The 26,674-nt window shown below is 44.3% G+C and overlaps 1 protein-coding gene across 3 annotated transcripts; it reads right to left on the bottom strand.

The window, feature by feature from the left end:
* LOC100544832 (acetyl-CoA carboxylase) lies at positions 1-26,674 on the bottom strand. Of its 3 annotated transcripts, none has more exons than XM_031556449.1 (24): positions 26,560-26,674; positions 25,447-25,699; positions 15,862-15,994; positions 15,140-15,278; positions 14,670-14,779; positions 14,132-14,213; positions 13,269-13,367; positions 12,608-12,714; positions 12,091-12,201; positions 11,561-11,770; positions 10,860-11,030; positions 9,150-9,311; positions 8,431-8,594; positions 7,737-7,887; positions 7,075-7,178; positions 6,726-6,807; positions 5,905-6,050; positions 4,873-5,023; positions 3,455-3,589; positions 2,453-2,599; positions 1,777-1,965; positions 1,109-1,209; positions 869-957; positions 1-164 (listed from the first exon to the last, which is right to left on the bottom strand). In XM_031556449.1, the coding sequence occupies exons 1-24, from the start codon at positions 26,657-26,659 to the stop codon at positions 16-18; spliced, it is 3,285 nt and encodes a 1,094-aa protein (XP_031412309.1). In that variant the 5' UTR covers positions 26,660-26,674; the 3' UTR covers positions 1-15. The 3 variants fall into 3 exon arrangements, with proteins under 3 accessions (XP_031412309.1, XP_031412310.1, XP_010720314.1); XM_031556450.1 differs by lacking the exon at positions 26,560-26,674 and adding an exon at positions 26,429-26,447; XM_010722012.2 differs by lacking the exon at positions 26,560-26,674 and adding an exon at positions 18,133-18,190 and having other exon boundaries at positions 25,447-25,583.

Genomic DNA, 26,674 nt, shown 5'->3' on the forward strand with positions numbered 1-26,674 from the left:
AGGAGAAGCAAATTTCTAGAGAATAAACAGACAACTTACAATGAGCATTGTGACAAGCAGGTTCTTCTTGGTGACCTGAGCATGTGAGAAGATGTAATTCAATACAGCATTCATGTCGCTTTTATTCTCTTCCCGAAGGGCAAAGACACACTTGTCATAGTGACCTGCAATCATAAACGCACATTTTTTCAGCCTCCAAACCTCTGACATGGAACACACGTGACTAGGTGTGCCTATTTTTTTTCCCCCACATATATTTTTCATGTTTTGCATGATCTACACAACCAGCTCTGGGATGAAAGCATTCCTCCCAACACATCTGCCCTCAACAGAAAATTTAAAGCATCCCATTCTTATTAAAACAGCCCAAAAACCAAATACCTCCCCTGTGAGTAGTTCAAAAGAACAGAATAAGAACAGAAGAAAGACTTGCATCATCCTCTACCACCAGCAAACTGAAGTGGAAGTGAATCTGCAGTAACATTACTGTAGGAATAGAGGCAGGACAAAAAAGTAAAACAAAATCTAACTGAATCTAACTACCTGTGAGAACTAGAGCCTCAAAATCCGCCAGTGCATCATTGCCACCTTGTGCCTGGACACAGTAATGCAATGCATTTATTTCAACTGTGAGTCAAGCTAAGGATTTGAGGTTTGCTCTTACCAACGCTGAAAAAACCTCTGTGTTATTTCACAGCAGGTATTTTCCTCTACCAAAAAGAAAAAAAAGGAATCTGAGAGACCTCTGAAAGAAAATCCAAGTGGCTCAGCCTCATGAATTTGTCTTTCTTGAGGAGGGTAAATGTCAAGCTGCTGGAATCAAATGTGGCTTTTTCAGAAATCAAACGCTTGATATGCAGAGACTCACCATGCTGAAACTGAGTCTCCACCTTCAGATACTGACGGAGCAAATCCATTACCACTGCTTTCATGTGACCCCGAATACCACTCCGGTACCTGCGGAAACAAACAGATCAAACCCAGTGCTCAAGGTTGGTTTAAGACAAACAGGCTCAGGTCTTTCAAATAGAAAAGGAAAACTGGGAAAAAAGGAGAGGAAAAAGAAGGGAAAAGGAGTAATTAGGGATCATCCCTGAAAACAGCTTACCTCTGTACAAGCTGCACAATACTCTGTGTGTTCATGAAAAAGACCTCACGCTCTGATTTGCGGTTCAAGGTGGCTGCATGGCTATCCAAGATATTGGCAATCTGAAATAGATAAGTCTCATGACAGCTCCTGAACAAAGGTGAGACAATCTGGTTGACAACTAGTAACAACTTCCAGACAAACCAGACCAGAGCTTTAGCAGACTCCAGAAAAGGCCAGAGCCTCAACCTAGGAAGATAACGACCAATCGACGATACAGAAATTGAAGCATGACATTGTATAATAAGGAAATCACCTTCCAACATCTCCTTGACCAGGCCTTCTTAGTTGCAATCATTCCTTTTTAAGGTTGACACTAGAAATGGCAGTGTAGCACATGTACCAGCCAAAAAGCAAGTAAATAAATGCCCACAAGGCCATTGATATGATTAAATTCTTCCTACTTCTTAAGCTAGCCTGTTCAAAGCTATAGTGAGCAGAGAACACATAGCCTTCAGCACAGGAAAAGGCAGCAAATAAGCTTAAGTGATACAATTATTATCTTTCATCACAAAGATTCTATGTTCAAATGCATCTTTAAGTCCATCTCCAGTTAATTTAAAAGAATTTTCCCTCTTCATGCCAACACAAACCAGATTTGATCCCTTTATACAAGTGTGGTTGATCACCTGTTGGCTGGGAAACTGGCAAAGGACTGATGTGATGTTGCTGGCATACTGGGCCATCTCCTTCTTGATGGACTTCTCCACATTGGGTGGGATCCGTCCAGAAACACTGGTCATGATGTCCTGAAGTTCCAGCAGAGGCAAAGATGGATCTCTCAGTGTCTTCATTAGTCGCTCAACCCAGCCCTTCACCTACAAAGTCAGCATAGAGGCAAACATAAGGAAAAAAAAAGCAGCAAGAAGGGAGAAATGGAAAGGTCTCAGTGAGGTCTCTAGTACTCTGTATCACACAGGTAGTACAGGGACTGAACACAAGAACTGGAGTAGCTGCAGTGCCACCTTTCACCAATAGCTTGCTCAGGTTCTTTCACCTTCATTCCTCCTTCCTCCAGATTTCTACCACAGTTGGCTATGCAGATAGCTCACGTTTACAAGGCTGCAGGCACAAGCAGTAAAGCTCAAGCTCAGCTCCTAACTTACACTCTTTTTGGGTCCCACAGATGGAACTCTCCCATGTTACTCTCTGCTGAGACTGGCTATCAGGAAACATAAGAAAGAAAACCAAGGCCAGCCAGCACTAGCTGCACGGTACTGCCCTGAGTCTTGGTCCTCTGGCTGTGATGTGCCAACTGTCCAGCCTTACATTTGCTCTCTCTCTGAGCTAAGGAGTAATTAGTACCTTGCTGCTAAAGTAGGGCTCTGGCAGGCAGTACCCATTCATCACGTTGACCAGGTTATCCAGGACATAATGGAAGATGCGATGGAGTTTCTCGCCTCGAAGTGCTGTGCTCTGGATCTGTGGCAAGGTGCCCGTGTGCAGTTCAGCCTGGAAACACAGCAAATACCACAGTGTCACTAATCCTGCTACCATCAGCCATGGTAGCAACCCCCAGTTATCCTCAGCCGGAGGCTCAGAGTTAACCTGGAAGAATTCCCCAAGTGGAAAATGCTCATGGTGAGAGAGAGAGAGAAGTTATGAGCTGGATCTGCAGCAATTCCAGGTTATGTTCACCCACAAAAAAAGCCTGCAGCCTCTGTCTAAAATACGTTCCAGTTCATTTATACCTCAACAAAAAGTAGAGGAAAAGCCAACAGTTCGATGCTGACAATTACTTCCCACCCCCTGCATGGCAACTTCTCAGTTTCCTACTAGCTATTGCTAAAGGAACAATAAATTCCTTTCCACTGCCACCAGCTACATCCCAGGCTACAAGGCCTAAAGAAATGCACGTTTGCCTTTCACCTTACAGAAGATCCAGATTTGCTACAATTTGCAGGGCCTCACACTCTTGGAGTTGGGTTATCTATTCCTGTCCTCCAGAAGAGGGCCAAAAAGAAGTAAAATAAGATAAGAAGTGATAAAAAAAAGAAGTAAAATAAGCACACAGACAAATAAAGCAGATAGAAAGATCCGGCCAATCTCCAGTATCACATACAGCCATGTACCCACAATAGCTTTGAGGTTAGAAGAGAACAAGGATGGTACAAAAGCTTTGTCTGAATCAGAGGACCACACAATAATCTGAGTCCAAGTCAACAGGAGACAAAGAGTACTGCGATGTTTCCAGTGCAGTGCACAAATCTAAAACTGGTTCAGCCCACAGGACCATCTTGTAGCACTCTTAGCACTGCTCCCCTATTAAAAACACCACAAAAATCTGTGCTTCCTGCAACTTCTCACCTGCTGAACCCTGCTGGGATCATCCAGCTGGAGTTTGGCAATCACACAGCCTGGATCCAACACTGCCCCAGGGCGTTTGACATAATGGATGCAGCCTGATTCTCCTGCTGTTAGTGTCATCACCATTTTCATCACCTGTAGCAAGGAATACAGGTTACACACTCAGCTTCAGTAGTCCACAAATGGTTCTAATTTTGTGAACTAGCAGCCAATAGCCTACCACAGACAAACTAACCTGCATGAGCACCTTTTGCATTCAGTCTTTCTCAAAGGTCTAAAAGCACATACAATGTGAATGAAATTTCAACTTCAGTAAATAGTAGAACAAATTACCAGGACACAAACCAGTGCAGCAGGAAGCTGCTTGGACCAATGGGTACTTAAGAAGGTCCTACATTCAACACAAGGAACAAAACAGATACAGATTATTGCAGCTGCTGCACTCTCATTGCTTGAAATGCAAGAGCCGCTCTGAAAAGCTACAGTAAGATACTTGTGCTTAGCAGAGGAAATTAGGATTACCTTCTAGAGGTCACAAATCTCAGTCTGCTATTCACAAATAGAGATGCTCCCATAGTCTAGCCACAGAAGCTCTTGCCTTTAGAGCAGAAGCGTTAGGTTTAGGGAAAGGCAGTCTAGTTTTACTACTGCTGCAGCATATACCACAACTGGGAAAACAGGAATTGAGTAGGTGATGTCTCTTTAGCCATGGCTCTGTTGCAGCATAAAAGCATTTACATGAAAGTATCCAGATCTCTGGCTTGATATTCTTCTCCTACACAATCTTCCCAACTAGTTTAATTGCCTCTCTGCCAACACACCCTCCCTTCCTTTATATCTGTTTGGAGCCATGCACTCCTACTCGACCTTTCATGCTTTCCTCACTGTGATGCAGCAATTGTTCTTCATCCTCCTCCTCTCTAAGCATTAAGTAACCTCCAAGGGAGAAGGCAGGAGTGACACTTATTTTCAGCTTAATTTGTCTGATCAATCTGATAAATGATCAGGTGATCAGAGAAGTCTTAACTTGTTACTTAATACTACTGCACAGCTCTTCTGAGTCTCCTTAAGAGCTAAGTAGTGGTTTACAAAAGGAAAGCCTTCTCTGTAGTTAGAAGACCTGGTACACTCTGCTTTGGCACCATGGCAAGATAGTAACTGTGGTCTCACTGATGAGAAATTTTACTTATGACTTAGTGAAGTCATTAATGCTCAGATTTCAGCTGTTAAAAATTTATCCCCCACCAAATTATTCCATTTGCTGATTCCTGAATTAGCCCAAATTAAAACACAGATAAAATTTAGAAAGGAAATGCTATGAATTACTGCTCATTCTCATTTTCCAGTCCAAGAACATTCAACTTTTTTTTCTCCCCAGCTTCCGCCTGGACAGCTTCAGCAGCTGTTGAGACTTTTACCTCTATTTCTGCAAAGCATTGGCCTGCAAACACGTGTCCCCCATCCTCCACCACATACTGGATAAGCTTCCCAGCCGAAGGCGAGCGCAGAATGGAAGGATCATTTTCCTTTTCAAACACACAAGTCTTGTTACCTATAGTGATGCGATACCTAGGAAATAACAGGTAGAACAGAATCACTGAACCATTTAGGTTGCAGAAGACCTTCAACACCATCAAGTCCAACCATCCACCTATCAAGACAAGTCCACTACTAAATCAAGCCCTACATACCGTGTCCACGTCTCTTAAATGCTCTCAGGTAGCAGAATGCTACTGCTTCCCTGGGCAATCTGTTACCACACCTAACTACCTCTCCTGTGAATAAATTCTTTCTGGTATCCAATCTAAACCTCCCCTGGCACAACTCGAGGCTGTTGGCTCAAGCCCTATCATTGTCACCTGAGTAAAAAGACTGGCATCCACCTCACTGCAACTCCTTTCAGGAAGTTGTAGAGATTTCAGTCTGCACCTGAACACAAGTTTACCATTCATGTATTGTGGTTAGCTTATGGTATCACTGTGTTCTGACAGCAGAATTAAAAAGCATTCTGAAAGGATACCAATGCCACTCCAGTCTCCTTTGGAAAAGTTAATTCAGTGTACAAGCATCTGAGCCAGCAAATATTTTAAATCACAAACCATGAAGCTTTGGGAAATGGGAATCTGAGCCCACCTAAACAACCTGCAAATCAGTTCAGCTATCTGGATGGTCAGAGTACTGGGCTCTTATAAGTGACCACACACAATCCAAAAGGGCAGGAGAACATGGACTCCCTATTGGTGCACTTATACAGGAAAGGTCTGAACGCATCCCAGACACACGTTTCAGATGAAAGCAACTTCTCCCTTCAAACTCATCAATAATAACACATCTGGGAATCCCTCCCTAGGAGAGAGTTCCATTTCCAGCTGTTCATCAGGAAGCATAAGGCTAGAAGTACACCTAATCTGACACACAGATGTTACACAATAATCTTTATAAGTTGTTACCTGTCCACTTCTTCTTTCATGTATGTGGTATAGCTGCTACCATCGTAAGATAGGAGCAGCCCTCCGTCGCTCAGTCGGTGCACATCAACTTCCACACAAGAGCTGTTCATGATGACCACGTAGGAATTGGGAGACTGTCGGGTCACCTGCAGATCCACAAGAACAGGAGGTAGCACATGAGAGAGACACAGCACTGACACTGCTTTGGTTGCCACAAAACACACAGATTTCCAAGTGTTGCAACGGTGGCAAATAAAGAAGTGGAACAGAGATGTTTGTTCTCATCTTGGGAAAAAAAAAAAACATGAAAAGAACTTGTATGCTTGCTTTTGCAACCTTTAAACAGTATTACTAACGCTAATTTGTTTGGGTTTTTTCGTTTGTTTGTTTGTTTTTGCTCATAGCAAAGAAAAAACAATGCTAAAGAGAAAAATTGCTATGAATTCTACCATGCTGATAAAAACCAGAGCAAAACACCCAACACAGTGTATCTAAATATTCAGAAGCATCAACTGAAAGTTTCAGACAACCAAAAGGCAGTGGGTGTCTCGTATAAAATTCTGGTCTAATACTCTTAGCACATGCAGAGGGGGCTCTTGATTCTGAAAAATTAACATGTTTACAGAGATGCACAGAGATATTCCAATAAAAAGATGTGACAGATAATCATCTTGATCATGATTTCCTAATCCCACTAAAGCAGAGCATATATATTTTACATAGATTTAATTCCAACAATTACAAAGATTAAGCCAGAGCAGCACACAGACATTTCCAGCTAACAGTGGCATGAGGATAGTTTCCTATGCTGCACAACATACCTTCAACACATATTTCCGTCCTTCATAGATGAGTTCCACATCCACAGTGTTTAGCAAAGTGTGAGCAGGCAGGACTTGTCCCCTTGAAAGAGAAGTAAAAAGCAAAATTTGCCTTCCAGAAACCACCAAATGACTACTAGGGACCCAAGAAGATTCAAAGAAGCATGCAAGGATTTAAAAACACTAACAGAGACAGAGCAGGCCAGTTTTCTTAGGCCAGTAGATAACAGCTTCTTGGGATTAGAGAACAGACAACAAATAACAAGCTCCATGCATTTCTGGATTGCACTGTATTTGAACAAAACTTCAAGTCAAAAATAATTACTATCTACCAGAGAAGCAATTTTACCTTTCTAGAGAGTGCAGGAAGTTTGAGACGCTGTTTCGAAAGCTCACATCAGCCACGTGAAGAGCTCCACAGACCACTCCTAGCATGGTGTCAGGCCTTTCAGCCTAGAAAGAAAGGGTGCATAATACAGTTACATCTTCTTTAGCATCACTCTGTTCTAGACATCCACTTGTAGAACCAATGGTTCAACTCTATTTTTGGCTTAAGGCCAATCTTCCACTAAAATTAAGCTGCTGTACCATATATCCAAATACTATATAAAAGTAATCACCTCTATAGAGAAAACCACCTGATCTTTGTTCTTTCTGAATCAAATCCTGAGACTCAATCTATTCAAGCCTTTCCATCAGCATCCATTTCAAGCACTATAGTAAAATACTAGCCTTAATTCTCATGTACACTAAGATGCCATTATGGTCAACCCTAAGACCACTTTTCCATGACAAGATGGTGACCTGGAATTTTGATACAAATAAGAATCAAGCCCAGTGAAAATCTTTATTTGCAACGTGTTAAGTGGAAATTAAGTACTCCCAAATACTCATCTTCTTGCAAACAGAACATACCAAGTTTCCCTACTCTCTCCTTTTCTCTCTCTCCACCTCACCCTTCCCTCTTCCTCTTCCTCTCTCCAAACAGTCCTGTAAAGCAAACAGCTGCACCTGCACTTTCTCAGCAATAAGCCGATCCAACCAGCCAGTGTCAATGCGGTTCTGCTGGAAGCTTTCTGTTTCCAACAGTTTTATCAAGTATTCAACAGTGGTTCGGAAATCCCCTCGGATGGACAGCTCCTTCAAAGCCACCACCATGTTTCTGAAAGAGAAGAGAAAACCTATTATCTATCCCATATTAACAGTGCAACCCAGTAACTCTAAACAGTTCCCTGTGAGTTGCCTGGAAAAAACTAGTCTGAGGTTTAGCATGGATGGCAGGTCAGACAGTCCTGTCTTATGATAAGCTTTTTATGTCCCACATCACATAAGAACGCTCAGTTATTTATAGGGCATTGGCATAGCCAAGTTACCAACACTCTTCCTGTTAAAAGCTTTTCACCTGAATGCTTTCAAAGGACTTAATACAATAGTATCTTACCCCAGCAGCAGGCATAGAAGGCAGAATGAAACAGAAGGGAAATAAACTGAAGAGAAGTAATCAAAAAGTGAGAAATGTAGGTGCAAAGCAGTGGAATAGCAAAGCAAGACAAGATCAGGAGCCTGACCATGATGTGGAAGCTGAGGAGGAAACTTCTCTCAAAAATACCAGAACTAAAGAGTTTAGTTTCATCCATGGCACTCTGAAATAAAGAGGAACAAAATAAGCAATTTCCAAGGTTCTACCACTTTTCGGATTACTTACGAGATGGCTTCTTCACGATTCTCTCCCCACGAGAAGCAGTGACCAAACTGAGAATCAGCAAATTCATGAAGCCCTCCTGCAGCAGCAACACTGAAATAGCCCCAGACGTTCTTATTGCTGCGGAAATTCAGTTCCTGGACTGTACCAGAACTGGGCTTAAATCCCTGTAAAAACAGACAGACATTGCTATACATCCTAAAGAACGTAAATAAGCCAGAATTAGGGAAATAATCAGAATTGTAAAGAGCACCATTTTGCTCTGCAACATGATGCATACACAGCTAAGCTGAGCCTGCTCACTGCCAAAGCAACAGCAAAGGTCTATAGAACACAGAAACACAGGAACTGCTGTAGTTCAGAAACTACAGGGAACTGAAGACCTTAGCTTTTGTGAGGTCAGTAGCACCTTGGCAGCTAATAATGACAATGTGCCTGGGGGACAACCAAGTCACAATAAAGAGGATTTATAATCTTAAGGCACAGATAAAATCTGTTATACTCTGGGAAGTTGAGGAGATGAAGGTGAAGATACTGCACAGTGCACCTGTGTCAGTCCACATTCTTCGAGCGCCTAGCTACAGTGTGCAGAACACCAACTAAGTAAGATAAGGGAAGAATCTTTTAAAGGTGCTGCCAAAGCTTCCAGGAACAGCAGCAGAGATTGAACTTGCTGAGGTTATCATAGCACGATAAGGAACTACAGAATTTAAAACACTCACCTCATCAGGATTCTCACTGGTGATACGTGCAGCAATAACATGGCCACGTGGACAGGGGACATGGGCTGAATTCTCAAAATCAATAGATCCATCTCCCCATGGGGAAACACCATACATCACTCGGATATCCTTGATCCGGTGCAGTGGAATCCCCATGGCAATCTAAGGAAGAAAAACAGAATTTGCCATTAATAAGCACGTTGCTACCTTCACAGAGCATCTCTTTTCCTTAAGGAATTAACTCCACCAATTCTCTGCAGAAGCTAATGCTGCAGTTCTCATACACCAAACACATACTCCTATTTTCCTAAGTGAACCCTCTCCACTGACATGTCTTGTTACATTTAGATTTCTCAAGACAGCTGAACTCAGCGTAACATCCACCGTACAACTTCCAACAAATATTTTCCATTGACTAAAAGACTTCAAAGAAGGTTGGTCACTGCTAGGTCAGCCAAGGATGGGCCTGAATTAAGCCTGATAAAAACATACTGAGGTGCCAGATGACCCCTAACCAATTGTACGGAACCTCTGAGGAATTCTGTAACAATAAAATGCAGAGAGAGTAACCTACAGAACTGCTGCTGACTGGAGCCTTACGGACCGAATTCCCAGCTGTTCTGGTCAACGACAAAAAAACCTACTGGTTCATATAAGCCATAAGTGTCACTCACTGTGATGATTTCCCCTTGAAAAAGTAATAAATCAAGACAAATTCTTGGTTGCTTTGCCACATCTATTCCAGTGCCTAATTATTAGGCACAAATCCTATTTTGTAGAAAGACTTGAAGAGCAGGGACCTCAGCCAAGAAAAGGAAGCATCTGCTATTAGTGAGGGACTTGGAGAGGTGGAAACAATTTCCCTGGAAGTCAAGAACTGCTAATCAAAATTAAAAAGACCAAAGTCACTTTCCTGAGCTTCAAACAACTGCTGAACTTGCTGAAAGATGAAAAATCCAATCGTCTGTTCTTTTTTCACTCCCTTTGTCATTAGCAACTCTGGGAATACTGTTATCTCTTGGAGGCAGTGGACTGGGCAACGCACTGCTCCAAACTGGCACAGCATTTGATTGCTCTGCTAGCCTCAGAAGCCAATTCATTTGACAAAATAATTTCAGGGCTTGAAGTTGAACTACTCATGTCTAAAGTCTGTTAAGACAGAGTTTCAACCTCACTTAAGCCAGTTTTCCTACCTATATATTTTATTATTCTACTGCTTCACATTTTTTTTTATAACTAAGGTTTCTCTAAAAATTTCAGAAGGAACAACTAGAAAATTACTTCTCTTTGCTTTCCAAATCAGAACAGAAGGGGAAGAATATTTTGGAACACAGAAGCTTGCTCCAGCCACAGAAGATAAATCCCAAACTGGGAAAGTAACAAAGTTGCTCTATTAATTAGGTGATTTTGGTTGGGAAAGAGAAGTGGAGGAGTCAAATCTCCTCGTGAGGACATAGGCCATATTTGGTAGTGCTGATAGTTGCCTTACACTCTCTCCTCTCTAAGTATTAAGATCTAGTCATCTGCTAGACATTAGTATGTGATCCAGATTTAACACAGAAACCTGGCAGTGACTCAGGAAGAGTCCAGCCCCTTAATTTCACTAGGGCTTCAGCAGAACAGGTTTTTCACGCTCAGCTTTCTTCACCATACCACAACTGGAGTACTTCTGAAACCCTCCAGAAGTGCAGGAATTGGGTCCTGACTCACCTGGAGCTGTGCTGCAGGAAGATTAACATCAGCTACCATCTCGGTGCAGGGGTGCTCCACTTGCAGACGGGGATTCAACTCCAGAAAGTAGAAGCTGCCATCCTGGCTGTAGAGGTATTCCACAGTGCCTGCACTCACATACCCCACCATTTTTGCAAGCTTCACTGCACACTAGGATGCAGGAAAGAAGAGTATTTGTTTTCCATGCCCCACATTCAATCTTCTATGCCCTGTTCACCCACCCTACCCACTTCAGAATTTTTTTGACGGCATTCTAAAACATCCAACATTTTCTAACATGCCCAAAAGCTGCTCAAAGCAAAGCACACGGCACTAGGGTTTTGGTTCCCAGGTTATTTTGTTTATACTGTTCACAGAAGGCAGAGTTGAAGTGAGTATTTTTAACAGCCAGCATTAGAAAATTCATACAACTCCTACTGCTCCCTCTTAATGTGACATTACACATTTAAAACACATCTTTCTCATTTTTGAGGTGCAGGCATTTTCAGTGGAGCTCAGCAATGGCGGACTCAGTTTTGGAAATGTCAGTGGTTGCACACAAAGCAGTTCATAACACATTACCTTACGCTGCTCTTTTAACAGACTGAACAATGCAAAATTATTGCTAATGACAAATAAAAAAAATCCCGTCTCTTCCCAGAGTCTCACATGAAAAAGAGAACTTGCAGAGCCACTCTCACCTGTTCCATGTGCTCAAACACCACTGAAGTTGCAATAGAAGCAGGTGCTTCTTCAATAATCTTCTGGTGCCTGCGTTGCACGGAGCAATCCCGACCAAAGAGAGAGATGGCATTGCCATACTGGTCTGCCAGGATCTGCACCTCCAAGTGGCGGGACTGTTTGGCCAGCCTCATTACAAAGATCGGAGAGCCTGGGACTTCAGCCTGAACCTATCGCAGAGACACCATATAAATGGATAAATTATTTCTTGTAAACAACCGCCTTAATCACAATCATCCCCAGTTCATTTCCTGAGTAACAAATACCCTGAATATTTACTCAGGTCACTTATGACTAAAAACAACCCGTGCTCACTTACATTTAATTACAGTGAGGTTAAAACCACCTCAGCTTTCCTAAATAATCCATAAGTTAAACAAGGCTCACAATAGCGGCTTCTTCATTTCCTCAACATCTCCCACATAGTGCTCTCAGAATCACCCAACCCAAACATCTAGAACAAGACAGCATAAATCAATGGAAAAGTTACCTGTCTAAATAGGTTGGGGAAGTCATCTGCATTATTAACTTTCCTAATTCCTTTCCCTCCTCCTCCTTCAGAGGCCTTGATCATGACAGGGTAGCCAACTTCCTCAGCAGCCTGATCAAGATGTGAAAAACATGGGTAAGCATAACAAGTTATCAGAAATAAGTTGAAAAGATCTTTATTTATGAGTGATTCGTGTCCAAGTCCCCACATCTTTTGACTCTGTTTAGCAAACTAGATGTGAACAAGACAGAAACCACATATGCTATTTCAGCAGGATTCCTATAGTTGGAAAAACAAGGGAACAGTTGCTGCCACTGCAGTGCTCTTGTTTCTTTCTCCTAATCCCACTAATTGTGCAGGCTGGGCCCAAAGATAGTTTGTGAAAGACTGCTTTCAAGTTTCCAAGACTCAGTCCAGTCCTAGTCTGCTCTCCCATTAGAAATAAATTAATCCTCTAGGCAACCTCCAGGCATGCATGCAGCAGGCTCCAAACAGCTCTGAACTACCAGCCACCTACCCGCAGGCCGTCGTCTGCATCCTTCACATAGCCCTTTTCATACAGCTCCTGAGGAACATTCAGGATGCGCTTCTGAAGATCATTCTCTTGCCAATCTACTCGAAGACCTGAAACATAAGCACGGCCTTCTAGCCTGTTCTGTGCAAGGCTCAGTGAGAACTCACACATCAGACACTGATGAAACAAAGGGCTGTAACAGTTCCTTGAGGAACCAGTCTGGAAGCACGTACAGAGCATGCTGAACACAGATTATTACTGTTGTCTGGGGAGCAAAGATTTTTAATTGGAAAACTAACAACAGTTATGCCCTCCACTTACCCTGTGTAATTCTGAGAAACAGAGCTTTCACAGAAGCAGAGTATTGGCTGTGTGCTCCAGAATTACCGGATAGATGCTAGAGAAGTAAAGGCTGCAGAAATACCAGATACTACAGCTGCACTGTCAGACTGACAGCATGGTAAGGAACACGTACATTTTGCCTGACATATCCACAAATGCCATAGTCACTTTGTCTAAGCCTTGGATAATACAAGTTTGAATCCATTAGCAGATGGAACACATACAACTGACCTTTTTACCCATAGATACTTATTAAAGATTAGACACGTTGAAGGAAAGCGGATTAAAATGGTCTTTATACGCTGGGGAATTTCCTTCTTACCACTGCCACTCCAAGGAAGAGTTGGGATGCCAGCAGTCTGAGCCACTATTGACGATGCAATTTTATCTCCTAAAGCCCACATTGCTTGGCTTGGAGGACCTGCAAAGAGCAAAGGCAACGCATGGAAGAGTCACAAGTGGTATCAAACTCTAGGGAAACGCCTACAGGCTTGATTTGGATCCCATGTACATGGAATAAATAAAAGCTCTCAGCAAGCCTGAGGCAAGCCACAACCCAGCTGGTATAAATCAATATTTCCAAATCAAAGCCAAAAGCATTAACAGTGTCAGCCAGGAATTTAAAAGCAGACTGGAGCACCTTTGACCAAGAAAGAAGAAAAGGCAATTGTAACTACAGCAATGCAACCACAGACAAATCACAACAGCTTGTTACAGAAGCCTTGGAACACTCAGCTTGCAGGCTCCACTCTCTCTCCACATGTTTCTCTTCAAGCTGTGCCAGCTCTCAGAGAGATGGCAGGTGCTGGTGACTGGTATTAGGTGTGCACATCACATGCTATTGGAATAGTAATTCAGTGCCCTGATTTTCCTAGAAACATGGCTTACATGGGACTATAGCACACGATTGGCAAGAGATTTAAGCTGGAATTAAAATGCAGATTTAAAATTCATGCCTTTTCAAAGGTTCAGAGTATTTCCACAGCTATGGCTCAGGTTATTACAGATCTGCTAGAAGTCAGAATACAACTGCCCCAAAATAAAGAACATATCATCAATCTTGCACTTGCAAACTATACCTCATGGCTCTCTTTCAGGCTCAGGATTTTCTCTCATTAAACCCACCCATCTTAAAATAAGGACCAGAACCTCATCAGACATCTGGTCAGAAGTACATCTGCTCACCCATGAAAGCAATCCCATTTTTGTGGAGAAGTTCTGGTAGTTTTGGGTTCTCAGAGGCATGGCCCCAGCCAGCCCATACAGCCTGCAGAAGAACACAACATAATTCACTCTGTTATAACAAAACAGGCACATGAGCAGAAATACAAAGCATGCAGATGCTTCCAAATCTTTCTTTTCTCCACTGAACAGAAAACAGCCTCATAACATCCAAGCCAGTGGATGTTATGAAGTACACTCAGGCTTACTTTAAAGGGCCAGAGTATTGCATCTGGCAGACAAGACCAAGAAGGCTGCTGAAGGAAGCTGCTGAAGAGCAGCTAAGTGTAGGGAAGTGAAAGGGTGAAGGGAACCTTCTGTCTCCTGCAGATATTCACACGGGGAAACTGACTGCATTCTAATATTCACTGTCCTTAGCGCTAATATAGGTTTGTCAGTTCCATTTCTTTAACCTGTCTTTTCTCCCAGATACAACTCATTATTTGAGGAGAAGAGATTCCTTAGTGCTACCTCATGGTTTGAAAACTGTGGCATTTCTCACCTGCACTGGAATGCGCTTAGCAATATCAAGAATGAGTTCCACATTTGCATAGTTGTTGTTGTTTGGTCCTCCTGGAACTGGCACGTAGTGATCTGCCATTTTAATGTACTCTGCAAATGCAACAAAGTCACATTTAGATCACAGACCTGGTAAATGGTACGTAGGTCTAAATGGTACTTAGGTCTAAAACTTCCCAAACCTACGGCATAACCAAATCTGAACATCCATATCCACACTGCTATCTCAACAATCCTAGAAGTTAATTACAATTATCCAACAGCATTTCCTACACAATAAAATAACTACTGGAAAAATTAAACTTAATGTCTCTAAAGCACTTAATAAAAATTCATTCCAAAATTACTCAAAGCGCTCAGTCTGTTCCTGGTCAGAACAGTGCACGATGCAGTGGATGTCCATTCAGCCCCTTGCATCCCCCTGGGCACAGAGGTCTGTGCACCTTCACTCACCTGCGTTTGCTTTCAGGTCCTCAGGAGTCACCATGACAACAAATCTGATCGCCCGCTCGTTTCGGAACATCTCATAGGACCAGCGCCGGATCGACCTCATGCATTTCACTGCTGCAATCCCATTGTTGGCTATCAGGACCTACATATGTGAGATGCAGGGATGAGACAAAAGTCTAAATAGCACAAAACGCTGAGGAATAATGGTTCTTTCAACAGGTTCCACAGGTTCTTTCAACCCCTCTTTTGTTGTTCAGTTTCCTTAGTTGGCTTTCAGCTCAATAAGGAATCAGCTCTTGCTTGACCATGAAGATATTAATGTCTTATGCTCTGCTGGGATTAAAGAACAGAGGGGCACTTCAGAACTGGCATAATGAGTTGCTAAAACTTTTGTTACCTGAATGGAAGAGACCTCATCATTTATGTGTTTATGTATTTTGAAATAGAATTCTCAGTGCTTTGTCCAGTCTGCATTTGTTGTATCTGTCTGTAAATCCTCTATCTGCAGAGGCTCATTCAGATTTTTTTTCTGTCACATTAAACTAAAACAATTTACCACATTTAAAGTTAAAACAGAATGACTACAGGCAGAAATACAACTTGTAAGTTCAGGAATTTCAGTATTTTGATATCTGCAATATGCAGTATTGAATAAAGAGAAGTCCTAGCTCTAGAGAAGGGAACAAGAATGCAATATGCCAAAACCCAGAAGGTCAGCAATTTACCTTTTCAATAACTCTGTTCCCTCCGAAACGAGTAACAAATTCTGCAGGAGAAGCCACAGTGAAATCCCGCTGCACGTCAACTTTCTTCCTGTCCCGGCCTTGCTTTACGAGGTGCAAACCAGACATGCTGGGCCTAAGGGAATTTGAGGGGGACAGAGAAAAAGCAACACTGCAGTGCAGATGAACACAGAGCAGAGTATGACGGTGATTTCTACCTGTCCCCTTCATCACATTCCCCAAGACAAGCAGAACATTCCCCACTTCCCATCTGCAGCTTTACAAGCATGACCTTGTTTTGCAGTTAACTGCAGTTATATCTCAGCACGTGTCAGCCCATCTGGGGAAATTCGAGTCATGCCAATACATGAGCAGGTGAAAATGTGTTCACTGCACATCACTGCCCGTCACAGAACAGCTGTGTTAAACCACACTCCATGCTGCTCCCCAGTCTTCCAGGAGAGCTGACAAATGACGAAGTTTTCTAGCTTTGGTAAAACAATGTACTAAGTCAGATTCCATGAGAAAATCCTATTAGAGACCCACAGCAAATACACTTCAGGTGTAAACGAGAGGCTCCGCCAGCCCTGTGCCTGTTACTTCAACCACTTCCCAAGGATGCGCCCAGCAGTAAGGCCAGGTCCTGGGGGCCGCATGTTCAGCTGGAGTTGGCTCAGGATCCTCTGCCTTCATCAGCTGAGGATGAACAACTCCATGGGGAGATGGGAAGAGATGGGCAGAAAGCGACTGACCTGCTGGGGAGGGCATGAAGGGCAAACAACGGCAGGGACAGGCCTGGCTGCACACGTCCAGCCCACTGCTGCACAGCCCTGACTCTGCCAGGATGCTCAGAATAAAAAAAGCACAGCGATGGCACCTCACACAGTACTTTGGAGCTGAAATTCAACTCATCAATCTTTATCTCACACATGGAACATGTCAACAGTCAAGGCGGTAGAGAGCTCCAAGTTACAGGCTTGCAAAGAAAGCAAATCTGGAGCTTAACTGGGAAGTGAAAACCTGTTCTAAGCACAGCAACAGAGACACTGGAGCAACCCCTGAAGCCAAGGATGTAGAAATGAAAGGTAACAGAGGGGAGAGCAACAGCGTGATGTTAACACGTGCTAAGAAAGAAAGAAGATAAACAAGCCTGACTCCCAGTGACATGCTGGGAACTACAAGTGTCCGTACCAGGTCAGATCAAAGTATACCCAGTTCAGCAATCTGTCTCAGAGGCAACAGCTGATATCCAGAGAAAGGGAGGAGATCACGCTGAGCGTGCAGAGGTACTTCCCAGGAACACTTTCCCTTCTTCCAGCAAGCTGCAATCCTGAGATAGGCAGTGTCACTGTACCTAATGGGGGGAGAGTTCATGGACTGCACTGCAATAATCACAGCCTGCAAACTTGAGGATGAGAGCCAACAGGCAAGAAAGAGAGGAGAAGCATAGGCAAGATTCGACTTCTCCTAAATTTGTCTTTAAAGAAGATCAGAATCTACGGCTTGGCAAGGAAGGAGTACAGCAAGAAATAAATGAGACAGGTTTGTTCACTGAAGGCTGACTGCAAGTGGTCCCAACCAAAGAGAGACCAAAATTTGGGGGTCAGAAGCTGTGAACATGGATGAATGCAGACCATGGACCAACTCACCAAGTTCAAATTACCACACAAATGAAGATACTACTACAGTGAAAATGACAAGATAACCAGATTTTCCATCATTCAGAATCAATTGCAAACACTTGTTTATAAACAAGTATAGTTCATTTTACTCTGTGATGGGAAGTATACCAAGAACATCAAGTTTTATTCACTAGCAATCACAGGCTGCCCATCACAGCCAAAGCAGGAAAGATTTTCTTCTTTTCGCACCGTAACGTGAGGGAGAAGCTGGGCAGCAATGAAGGAAGAACACCGAGCCCTAAACAAAACAGAACGAAAGGCAAATTGGTAACAGTCATCTCTGCTGTTCTCCAGGTCACACGTGCATTGCCTTCTCAGGTAGGAGCTTCCAAAAAGCTCATCAGTCCTTCGGTTTACAGAGGTTAATGGTTGTGCAGAATGTCACACTTCATAAACAGATTCCGCACCTAAAATGCAGACCAGTGCCTTTCTTACAGACTGCACACACAAATACCTCACAGTAATTCAGAATGGCTTCAGAGGGATAAAACTGACACGGGAAAATATCAGTTTGAATTTCCAGCACAGTGCCCGACTGCCTCAGCCAAGACAGGCGCTGCTCTGAGGAGACAATCATAGCTGAAACTCTTACCTCTGCAGCATGTGATAGATCATTTCCTGACTCTGATCTGCAGGCTCCTCCATGCTGTCTGTGAAGGAATTAACAGATTGCAAGTGCTGCTATTTTGGTTTTTCCAATACTGCAGCTCAAAACCCAGCAGCGCAGAGCAGCGAAGAGCCTCCCGTGCTCCTATGGCTCTCCTTGAGGCAGCCGCACTTCCCGGATTGCTTCAGTCTTTTAACCTTTGTCCCCTGCCTTCTACCAGCCCTCTGTCACTCTTTCTTCCTGTGACGCAGCACACACAGCGAGTGGAGCAGCCTCTCTGCTGCGCAGGGGGAAAGCAGCTGATCGCAGACAGAGGAACCCCCAGTTACGTAAGGAGCTGTGCACAGCTCTGTGCTGTGTGCCGGAGCCCCACGAGACGAGGATCCCGCAGGGAAGCGGCTGCACAGCTGGCTCTCTGCCTGCCCCGAGCCCCCAGCAGCCAGCACGGCTCCTGCTGCCACACAGGCAGCTGTTAGAGGCCGGCTGCAGTGCCCATCAGCTAGAGAATTCATTCAGCAAGCAGAATTTTGTATCAGGTGTGCACAGAGGGCGGGGAGGTGACAAGGAAAGCAGCCCAGAGGTGATGCTGGCAGCAGAGCACACGGGCGCCAGCCTGAAGCTGGGACAGGTCAGCCAGGATTTCAGCATCTCAGTTTCTCCACCCATTAAAGAGAGACGAGCTTGCTCCAAGCACTACAGGAATAAACACCCCCAAAACAAAGGTGCTGTGGTCCTGCGGGGCTTGTAACAGCCCTGCAGGGAGGATGGATGTTTGCTCAGCACCGAGCACGTGCAGGAACAAACTGCAGATTTGGACTGGAACTCAACACAGCAACTGGGTTACACTTAGAAATTTCGTGACATTGGGTTCTGCCCTAGCACAGGGCCATACCCAGGCAGCACAGCCCTTCTTTGAGGCACACACTTTCCAAGAGCCTGAGCAAAAGCTATGCAATTATCCAGGAAGGAATCACTCAATAATAATAATTTAAAGAGGAAAAAAAAGAGCAAATACCCAGAGAAAATAGACACATCATGAAGACAGGCAATGCTGAGCCCTGGGCAGCAAGGTGAGGTCACTGCGGGAAAAAGGGACCTAAGAATAGCCAGGCAGTGCGAGCAATGACCGACAGCCACGTGTCTGATAAAGCCCAGGCAAACAATTCTGTGCAGATCCAATTCCTGCAGGCATTGTCAGCAGGAGGGCAAAGCAGCACAGCGACATGCTGTGGCGGTGGTGAAGAACGTCACAAGAAATAAATCCAAGCCAGGCAGCAGACAGGTGATAGTGAGGGAAAACTGAATAACCAAACAAAAACCCCAAAGCCAGGCAGGTCAAGGATTTAAGCTCCTGACAACGACGTGCAGCACAAAAGCCACACAACCCTCCCCCACGTGGATGGCTGCAGAAGAGAAGAGAAGACCCAGCCCTGCAGGTCAGAGGGGACTTGCATCAGCATCCTGCTGTTGTATAACACTGGTTGTGCTGGAGTAAGCCAAGAGGAGTGTCAGATGGAAGACATGATAAGATGGCCCTGTTCTCCTCTGCACGGGGAACAGCCTGGGGCACAGTCCCTAAAGAAAGGTGTAAAGCATCCAGAGAAGAGCAGATGAAAATGGCTGCGGGTCTGATGAACACAGCCCAGGAAGTGAAGGGGCTGCCAGCATTGGATGGGCCTGGTGAGGATGCCCAGTAACAGTCTTTAAACACAGGAAGAGGACAAGATTCCTGAGAACGAGAAGTAATGAACTTTAATTATAACATGTTAGCAAACCTTTCAAACAGGACTGCAAATACCAGCAGTGGGCAGAAGGACAGCACAGGCTGCTGCTGGGAACAAGGCTTCGCACCAGGTTCACACAGTCCCTGATCAGGACCAGCTCAGCGTCCAGATGACCAGACCCTGGGGCAAACACACAGCCCAGATAACTCCTGGGATCTCTTCCAGCTTGACACTTTATTAATTCCCAGATAAAAAGCAGAGGTTGTGTTTGAGTGCATTACACATCTGCCTAGTTACTGAAAGCCTCTCTCACATGCCAGCTTCCTCCCTCTTTGAAGAAACGTTCAGACCATCCAAGAGTGGCAGAAATTCCTCATTTAATTCATTTTAGGACAGAAGCACGTAAGAAAAAGTCCCCTGTGTTGAGCCTTCCAGCACCAAGTCCATCCCAACAGCCCCTCAGTTCAGCACAGATCCTGTATGCACAACCCCATCTGGACACCCACTTCCCTGAGCTGCGCAAGCTCTGCTCACCCAGCCCTGCTGGGAGGCTCCCATCAACCCACCAGATCCCAGAAGGCCATCACAAGGGCAGAGACTTAAGAAATATCAGACTCAGCTTGATAAAATCTGCACTGCTTTCTCTTGTAAAAGCCCACCACGTATTCAGTGACTTCACTGGACACATATTGCATATAGAAAATGGTACATTCCATCTCTTTCTAAATAAAATTCTTGCATGATATTAAATTTCCTCAGTTTTTGATCCTGTCATTCAATGTAATTGGAATTTATTTTTCAGTTTTGGTGAAATCTCTTTCCCAAATATTTGCCCACACTCCAAAAAAAACCTGCCCATAGCTCCCAACCCTAACAGCTTCCAACCACAGTAGCTGCAAGGAAACAAATCCTACAGCTACACACAGCCTCACGTTAGAGAACAGCTTCAGCTGGGTTAAAAGCACTCATTGTGCTTCTGCTCCAGCACCAACGGAGACGATCGGCCGCGGCATCCCAACAGAACCACGCCAACGAGGACGCGTCACTGCGATACAACACTTACCATCACTCGCACAAAGCCCACTCCCTGCACAGCACTATTCGGAGCCCAGCTGGCAAACAGCACGTGGAAAGCACCCCCCCTTCCCCGGAGGAGGCTCGGCCTGCAGGCAGACAAAAGGGAAGCCTGGGTGCTTCTCGGCTGTTCTGAGCAAACCCGCGCTGGTTGCACACGTACCTGACGCACATCGCAGCCAGGAGCCCGCACTGATCCCAGCACTGCAGCATGCCCAGCGCTGCCGGTGACGCTGCACTCTGCTCCAAAGGCAGCGATGCACGAGCTGGCGTGTGTGCAAGGCAGCCGTAAGGAGGCTGCAGCACAGACACACAGACACACACACACACACACACACACACACACACACACGGCCTGAGATGAGAAAAGATTATTCTTTTTTTTTCCCCTCATGTTTGGCCTGTACAGGGTGTGGAAGGAGGGCAGCTCTTATCAGTTAGGGATTTTGTAATATGGACATGCCGATGCGTGCGTGCATCCGGTTCGGGTGGCAGGACTTTGTGAAGCATCCACAAAACCTGTCCTAGTGCCAGGCCTGTCCCTGCAGCCTGTTCCACAGAGAGGCAGAGGGAAGCAACAAGCACACACGTAAGCCAGCAAGCGATGCAGACCTCTGCAGGCAGAGCAAAGGGAGGCTATGGCCAGAGGAATGGACGCTGGGAGGCAGCAATCCAGACTTATTCAAAGACGGTCTTTCCTGCAGCCTTAAAGAGACAGAACTGTTAGCTTGAAGGCAGAAATTGCCAGAAGTCAGTGCCTGGATACATCAACCAAAACCAAGAGTCTCATCGCAGCCCTGACACGAGGAATTTCAGAAAGCAAACAAAGGATACAGCACAAATTACGAAGGCGAGGTAACTTCACATTCATACTGATGCAATTTTAAACAGCAATCAAGGCAGGTATGCAGACTAAAGCAGGAAATTCAGTTCCAAAACTGCAGAATCCAAACCAGTACACTGCTAGGACTCCTCTATAAAAAATAAGAGGAATTGCTGAGTACTGTGGCCACAAGCCCCTTTCCTCTCCTTCAAACTTCTCTTTCAGAACCCATTTCTCCATCACACCTTCCTGCTGAAACTCTGGCACCCAATTCCTAGCACCACATTTCAATCAAAACCCATACTGCAGTTCCTAAAACCCCAAAATACCCTCACTTTCACATCCCCGAGAAGCATGACATTCTATGTGTTCCTGCAATAACAGCCTAACACTCTCCAGAAGAAGCCCCACCACCGAGATAAATGCAGTAAAAGACAATTATGCAGCTGAGAGCAGATCTGAAGTCCTTTCACAAAGTTTTGGACAGATCTCCTCTGCAGAAAAGAAAGAATGCATGTTTTGTACCAACCGAACTAAGGGGGTGGGTGGGAGAGTTTTGTGCAGTTTATCACTGACAGTTTTTGCCTCACAGGCAGCACAACAGGGCCCACCTATGACTGCAGGCACACATCACACCATATGTCTGGTCTTAAAGACAGTTACAGCAGGGTGTCAAGAGATCCAAGTTATTCTCTGCCCTGGAGATTCAGCATCACACAGTGACACTTTTGCTAACAAAGGGATGGAGGTAAGCCCTTTGTTTTGGCAGGGGTTCCAACTGATCACGTGCAAAGGAAAACATTTTTGCAAACATCTTATTGAGACTGTTCTCCAAGAAGTCCAATTAACGCCCAGCACAAAGGCCAGCATCTCTGTGGGTGCACTACCAGAGCTACGAGCTGGGATACCTCTAAAAGTGTGGCTTCAGTTGTTGCAAGTGGATTGCCAGGTGATTTCCTACACCCGTTTCATCGCTTATGAAACCAGAGCCCTGATGGATAAATACCAGAAGGCATGCAGGATTTATTCTATTTTAAACAAGAATTTGATACTGGATGCTATCTTTAAAGCTAGGAATTAAATATAGCATCAGCCAAGAACAATTTATTAAACAAAACAAACTGGCTCAACATACCCTCCATGTGGCATTCACAGAGAAGTTACTTTATCTCCCACTGACACCTCAGGAACACAACTAACAGCCCTGCACAGCACAAAGCACCATGTGCATGGGACTGCTGCCCTCAGCTGGAGCACCGAACTCAAACACAACACAATTACACCCAGAAACAAAAAGGAAAAACGGTACATCCAGTTTTATCACCCAGAGGTGCAAAATGCAACAAAGAGCAAATTTTGTTGGCATTAGCTGTATGCAGCCACTTTCTTTAAGGAAGCTCACTGTCATAATTAACTGAGCTAGGAAGAAATTTACACAAGTTTTATCACTGATAAAACTCTTTAAATAAAATACAACTACAAGAAAGGAAAGAAACAGAACATTCATGTGCACAGCTACTCTTCCAGCACACGCTTTTGTTAAACACTGCTGTAACAGACACTGATTAGAAGTTCATTATCAGATCATGGCTTTCTCAATCCCATCTCTAGCAGTCAGCTAGCTCAATCAAAGGTCTGCACAGATATCTAGTGGTGTGAAGCCTGTATTGTACAGCAAAACCAGCTTTAGCAACAGCACAAACACTTACCCAGATCAATAAGGCGATAGATGGAGCAGCACAGCCACACACACTCCGCATGCTCAGATGAAGAAACACGAGCTGGCACTCAGCCTGCCCACAGCTGGGCCAGGACCCATCGGTCAGGCACCACAACCCGACCCCAGCAGCACCTCCCAGCTCAGACAAAAGGCCTGCGAGGTCCCAGGTACGGAGCCAACAGCGCAGAGAAGCACCACCCATGCTGCATGAAGTGACAACGTGATGTTGCTTTTTATTTGAATGAATTTCTTTGCTATAAAACAACAGCTCGTGAGAGCTAATGACCGAGGAAGAACATTTCTAGTTAGCAATGTCATTTCCACACTGACACGGTGCTCCTTCCAGGAGTGAAAATTTGCTTGGGAGATCAAGATAAGTGCTGGGACAGCCGCTGCACAGAAGGCACAGGCACCAGCACTCAGTGTTACAGGACGGGATACACAGTCTCACAGATAACCTCCACAAAGCAACAAAATGTTTAAACTTCAGTGATCTGGAGCACCAGAGGGAAGAACAACCTTACAGCTGACAACCAACCCTCTTCCAGGCCTCCTGTGCTGCAAGAAGTAATCTCTCTTCTCCAGCCATCAGAGCAATATGTGCACTGCCTGCCACGCTCTGTGAAGAGGTAACGGATCACTCAGGTGCACTCACAGCCCTTCTGTACTGACTCAGTTCTCTAATTTAGAGATAATTGCTCCCTGAGAAGGACTTCTCTGCAGCACTCACTCACCTCAACTACAGGCTGTTTCTGTGGTTAGCTAACCAAACCTTCCTGTGTGGTACAGCGGGGCTAACCAGAGAATGGAAAGATTTTTGGCAGCTCCTAAAGAAGACATTCTCCCTCGGATCTGCGACTTGTTTGAGCAATGCTGCACAGAACTCCTCACTCAATTTGTCTCTGACGCTCCAGAAAGAGTTGCACCTTTGTGATTATCAAAAGAAAGCTGTAAACAAGAATGCCAGTGTTCCATTAATTCACTGTCACACCATGACTGCAAGCAAGTGGTTTACCTTGTCTTTGTCTCAGTTTCTCCATCTGCAAACATTATTTGGAAATCTTTTGATGAAAGAGACTACCATCCTGGAAAACCATTCCAATTCATCTAACCTTATCTTAGAAAAACAGCCTAATGTTGTAACTTTCTTTTTTTTATTTATTTGAATTGGCATTCCCCTCCAATTTAACTAAAAGTCAAGTACCCTCAAAACAGAATGCCAAAGTAAGCAAGTTACAACAGAGGTGCTCAAGGTTGCACATCTATTGCATTATAGTTCTCTCGTGCCAGGCACTGTCCTCAAAGTTGCACACAGACACTGCCTGATTTTCTTGCTCTCCTTTTGTCTGTTTCACACTAGAGGTTATGTATTCATACAGCTTCTTCTGTTCCTCAAATGTATACAGTTACACGACTAGAACTTTTCCCACTTCAAATTTACCTTTTTTTAGCTGCCTGATTATTACAACTGACAGTAGGGGAAAGGCAATCCCCTTTACATTTGTGTAAGGTTTTCTATCGCCAGCTGGCTGACCATATCCATCAGCTTGACCAGAACAACTCTCAACTACGACCACTGTCACCCTCTGCTCCAACCCAGAATCTGTGCACGTTTTCAGATGTCTCCATAAAGTGACAATGGTACCACCAACAAAAAGGACAAATCAAACAGTCCTTCTCCCAGCTATGAGGCCAACACCTCCCTGACCTGCAAGCAGTAGCTACTACATTAAGCTTTGATTTACTGCCACTTCACAGGTTACCAATCATTTCTTTCATCAGAATTTTCTCTGTCCAAAACAAAAACCATACAAAAAGCACAGCAAAAACTTTTGAGGCCAAACCCAGAACCGAGATACAAAGGTGAGATTAATTAGCATGCAGCTTGCAAGGAGTAGCTTCGGACTTTCTTGGGAATTGATAGGGTAAGAGACTGAAGCTGAGATATTTATCCGTACCTCATATGGTTTGCCAGGCCATCTTGAGCACTAGGAAGTCCCAAGTCTGAAAGCGAATCCGAGCAGACAGAAACAGGGGACAGAGACCTCTCTTTCTCCTCTAGCAGGTCAAGTTTCACCAAGGAGCTTGTCTCATCTTCTGAGTTATCCTCTGACACAGAACCGATAATAAAGCGAGAGTGAGGGTTCATCTCCAGGGGTTTAGCAGGCTGGGAAGATTCTTCCATGGCTCTTCCAAATTGAGCTCTCAGCACTTTAAGGGGCAAAAGAAAGAACAGAAACAAAACTCAAGGTTAATATCTCCTATTGCAAAACAAATAAGGCAAAGCAAGGTTTGCTTCCAATTGGAAATGCAATGGTACAACACCAGAACACAATAGCTGAACCTAGACAGGAGTTCAGGGAATAGTAACTTCTGTTACAATCATTGACTTTTCTGTTTGGAGAAGAACTCTGAATTCAAAGCAGCTGCAAAATCTGCTAGTCTTTGCAAAACCTACAAAGCTGCAAAAGGTACTTAAAAGAGGAAAATGCAAGGCATTCTTTCTTGCATTTTTTCCAAAGACCCCATGTTACTTAGGATTCTTTCAAGAATCTGAGCTGCCCTACTGAAAACTGGGGAGCAGACAGCACACAGCTCCCTGACAGCAAAGCAGGTCTGCTTTATGCCTAACCTGAAATGCCCAAGTTTATGAAGACTTCAATCTTCTAAGCTCACTCACATCTGAGGACAAGTTACCAGCAGGATGACTTTAACAGCACTAAGAACACAGTCCTGTCGTAGGGCAAAGGCTCACTCCATTCATCCTTCCCTCTTCCCTCCTCTGCTCCAGCTACATGCTCACACTGCACAGTCCCCAGCAGCTCTGACACTTTCCAGACCACTTGAGTGTAACAACTGCCACCAGCAGACTAGTATAATTTCCTGTGAGGTTAGCAAGTGGGAAAGAAAGAATATGAGAGATGGAGAACGAAGGAGTACCTCAGAGCACAGCCCAAGACAGGTGGGATGGTGAATTACTGTCTGACGCGTTCAGCTCTGCTCAACTTTGATGCATCTACACACAAGTGGAAATCAAATAATCAAAAAAACAGAAATGTTTATGCACTAACCTCTTGTTATTCTTGCAATCTGAGCAGTTATCCACTTCCAAAATGAACTGGAAAACAAAAGAATTAACAGGTAAATATTGTTATAAAAAATACTCTGCATGTGATTCAAAAACAG

This window comes from Meleagris gallopavo, chromosome 21 (genome assembly GCF_000146605.3).
Source record: "Meleagris gallopavo isolate NT-WF06-2002-E0010 breed Aviagen turkey brand Nicholas breeding stock chromosome 21, Turkey_5.1, whole genome shotgun sequence".
In the NCBI taxonomy this organism is placed as follows: domain Eukaryota; kingdom Metazoa; phylum Chordata; class Aves; order Galliformes; family Phasianidae; genus Meleagris; species Meleagris gallopavo.

What these genes read in the sequence shown, in the direction of transcription:
- LOC100544832 (XM_031556449.1), bottom strand. Translation starts at nt 26,659, where the DNA reads ATGCAGAGTATTTTTTATAACAATATTTACCTGTTAATTCTTTTGTTT. An exon ending in CCAGTGAGAATCCTGATGAG is followed by an intron (nt 8,595 to 9,149) that starts GTGAGTGTTTTA and finishes CTGTTTTTACAG; the next exon opens with GGATTTAAGCCCAGTTCTGG. An exon ending in TTATTGCTGAGAAAGTGCAG is followed by an intron (nt 7,179 to 7,736) that starts GTGCAGCTGTTT and finishes CTTTCTTTCTAG; the next exon opens with GCTGAAAGGCCTGACACCAT.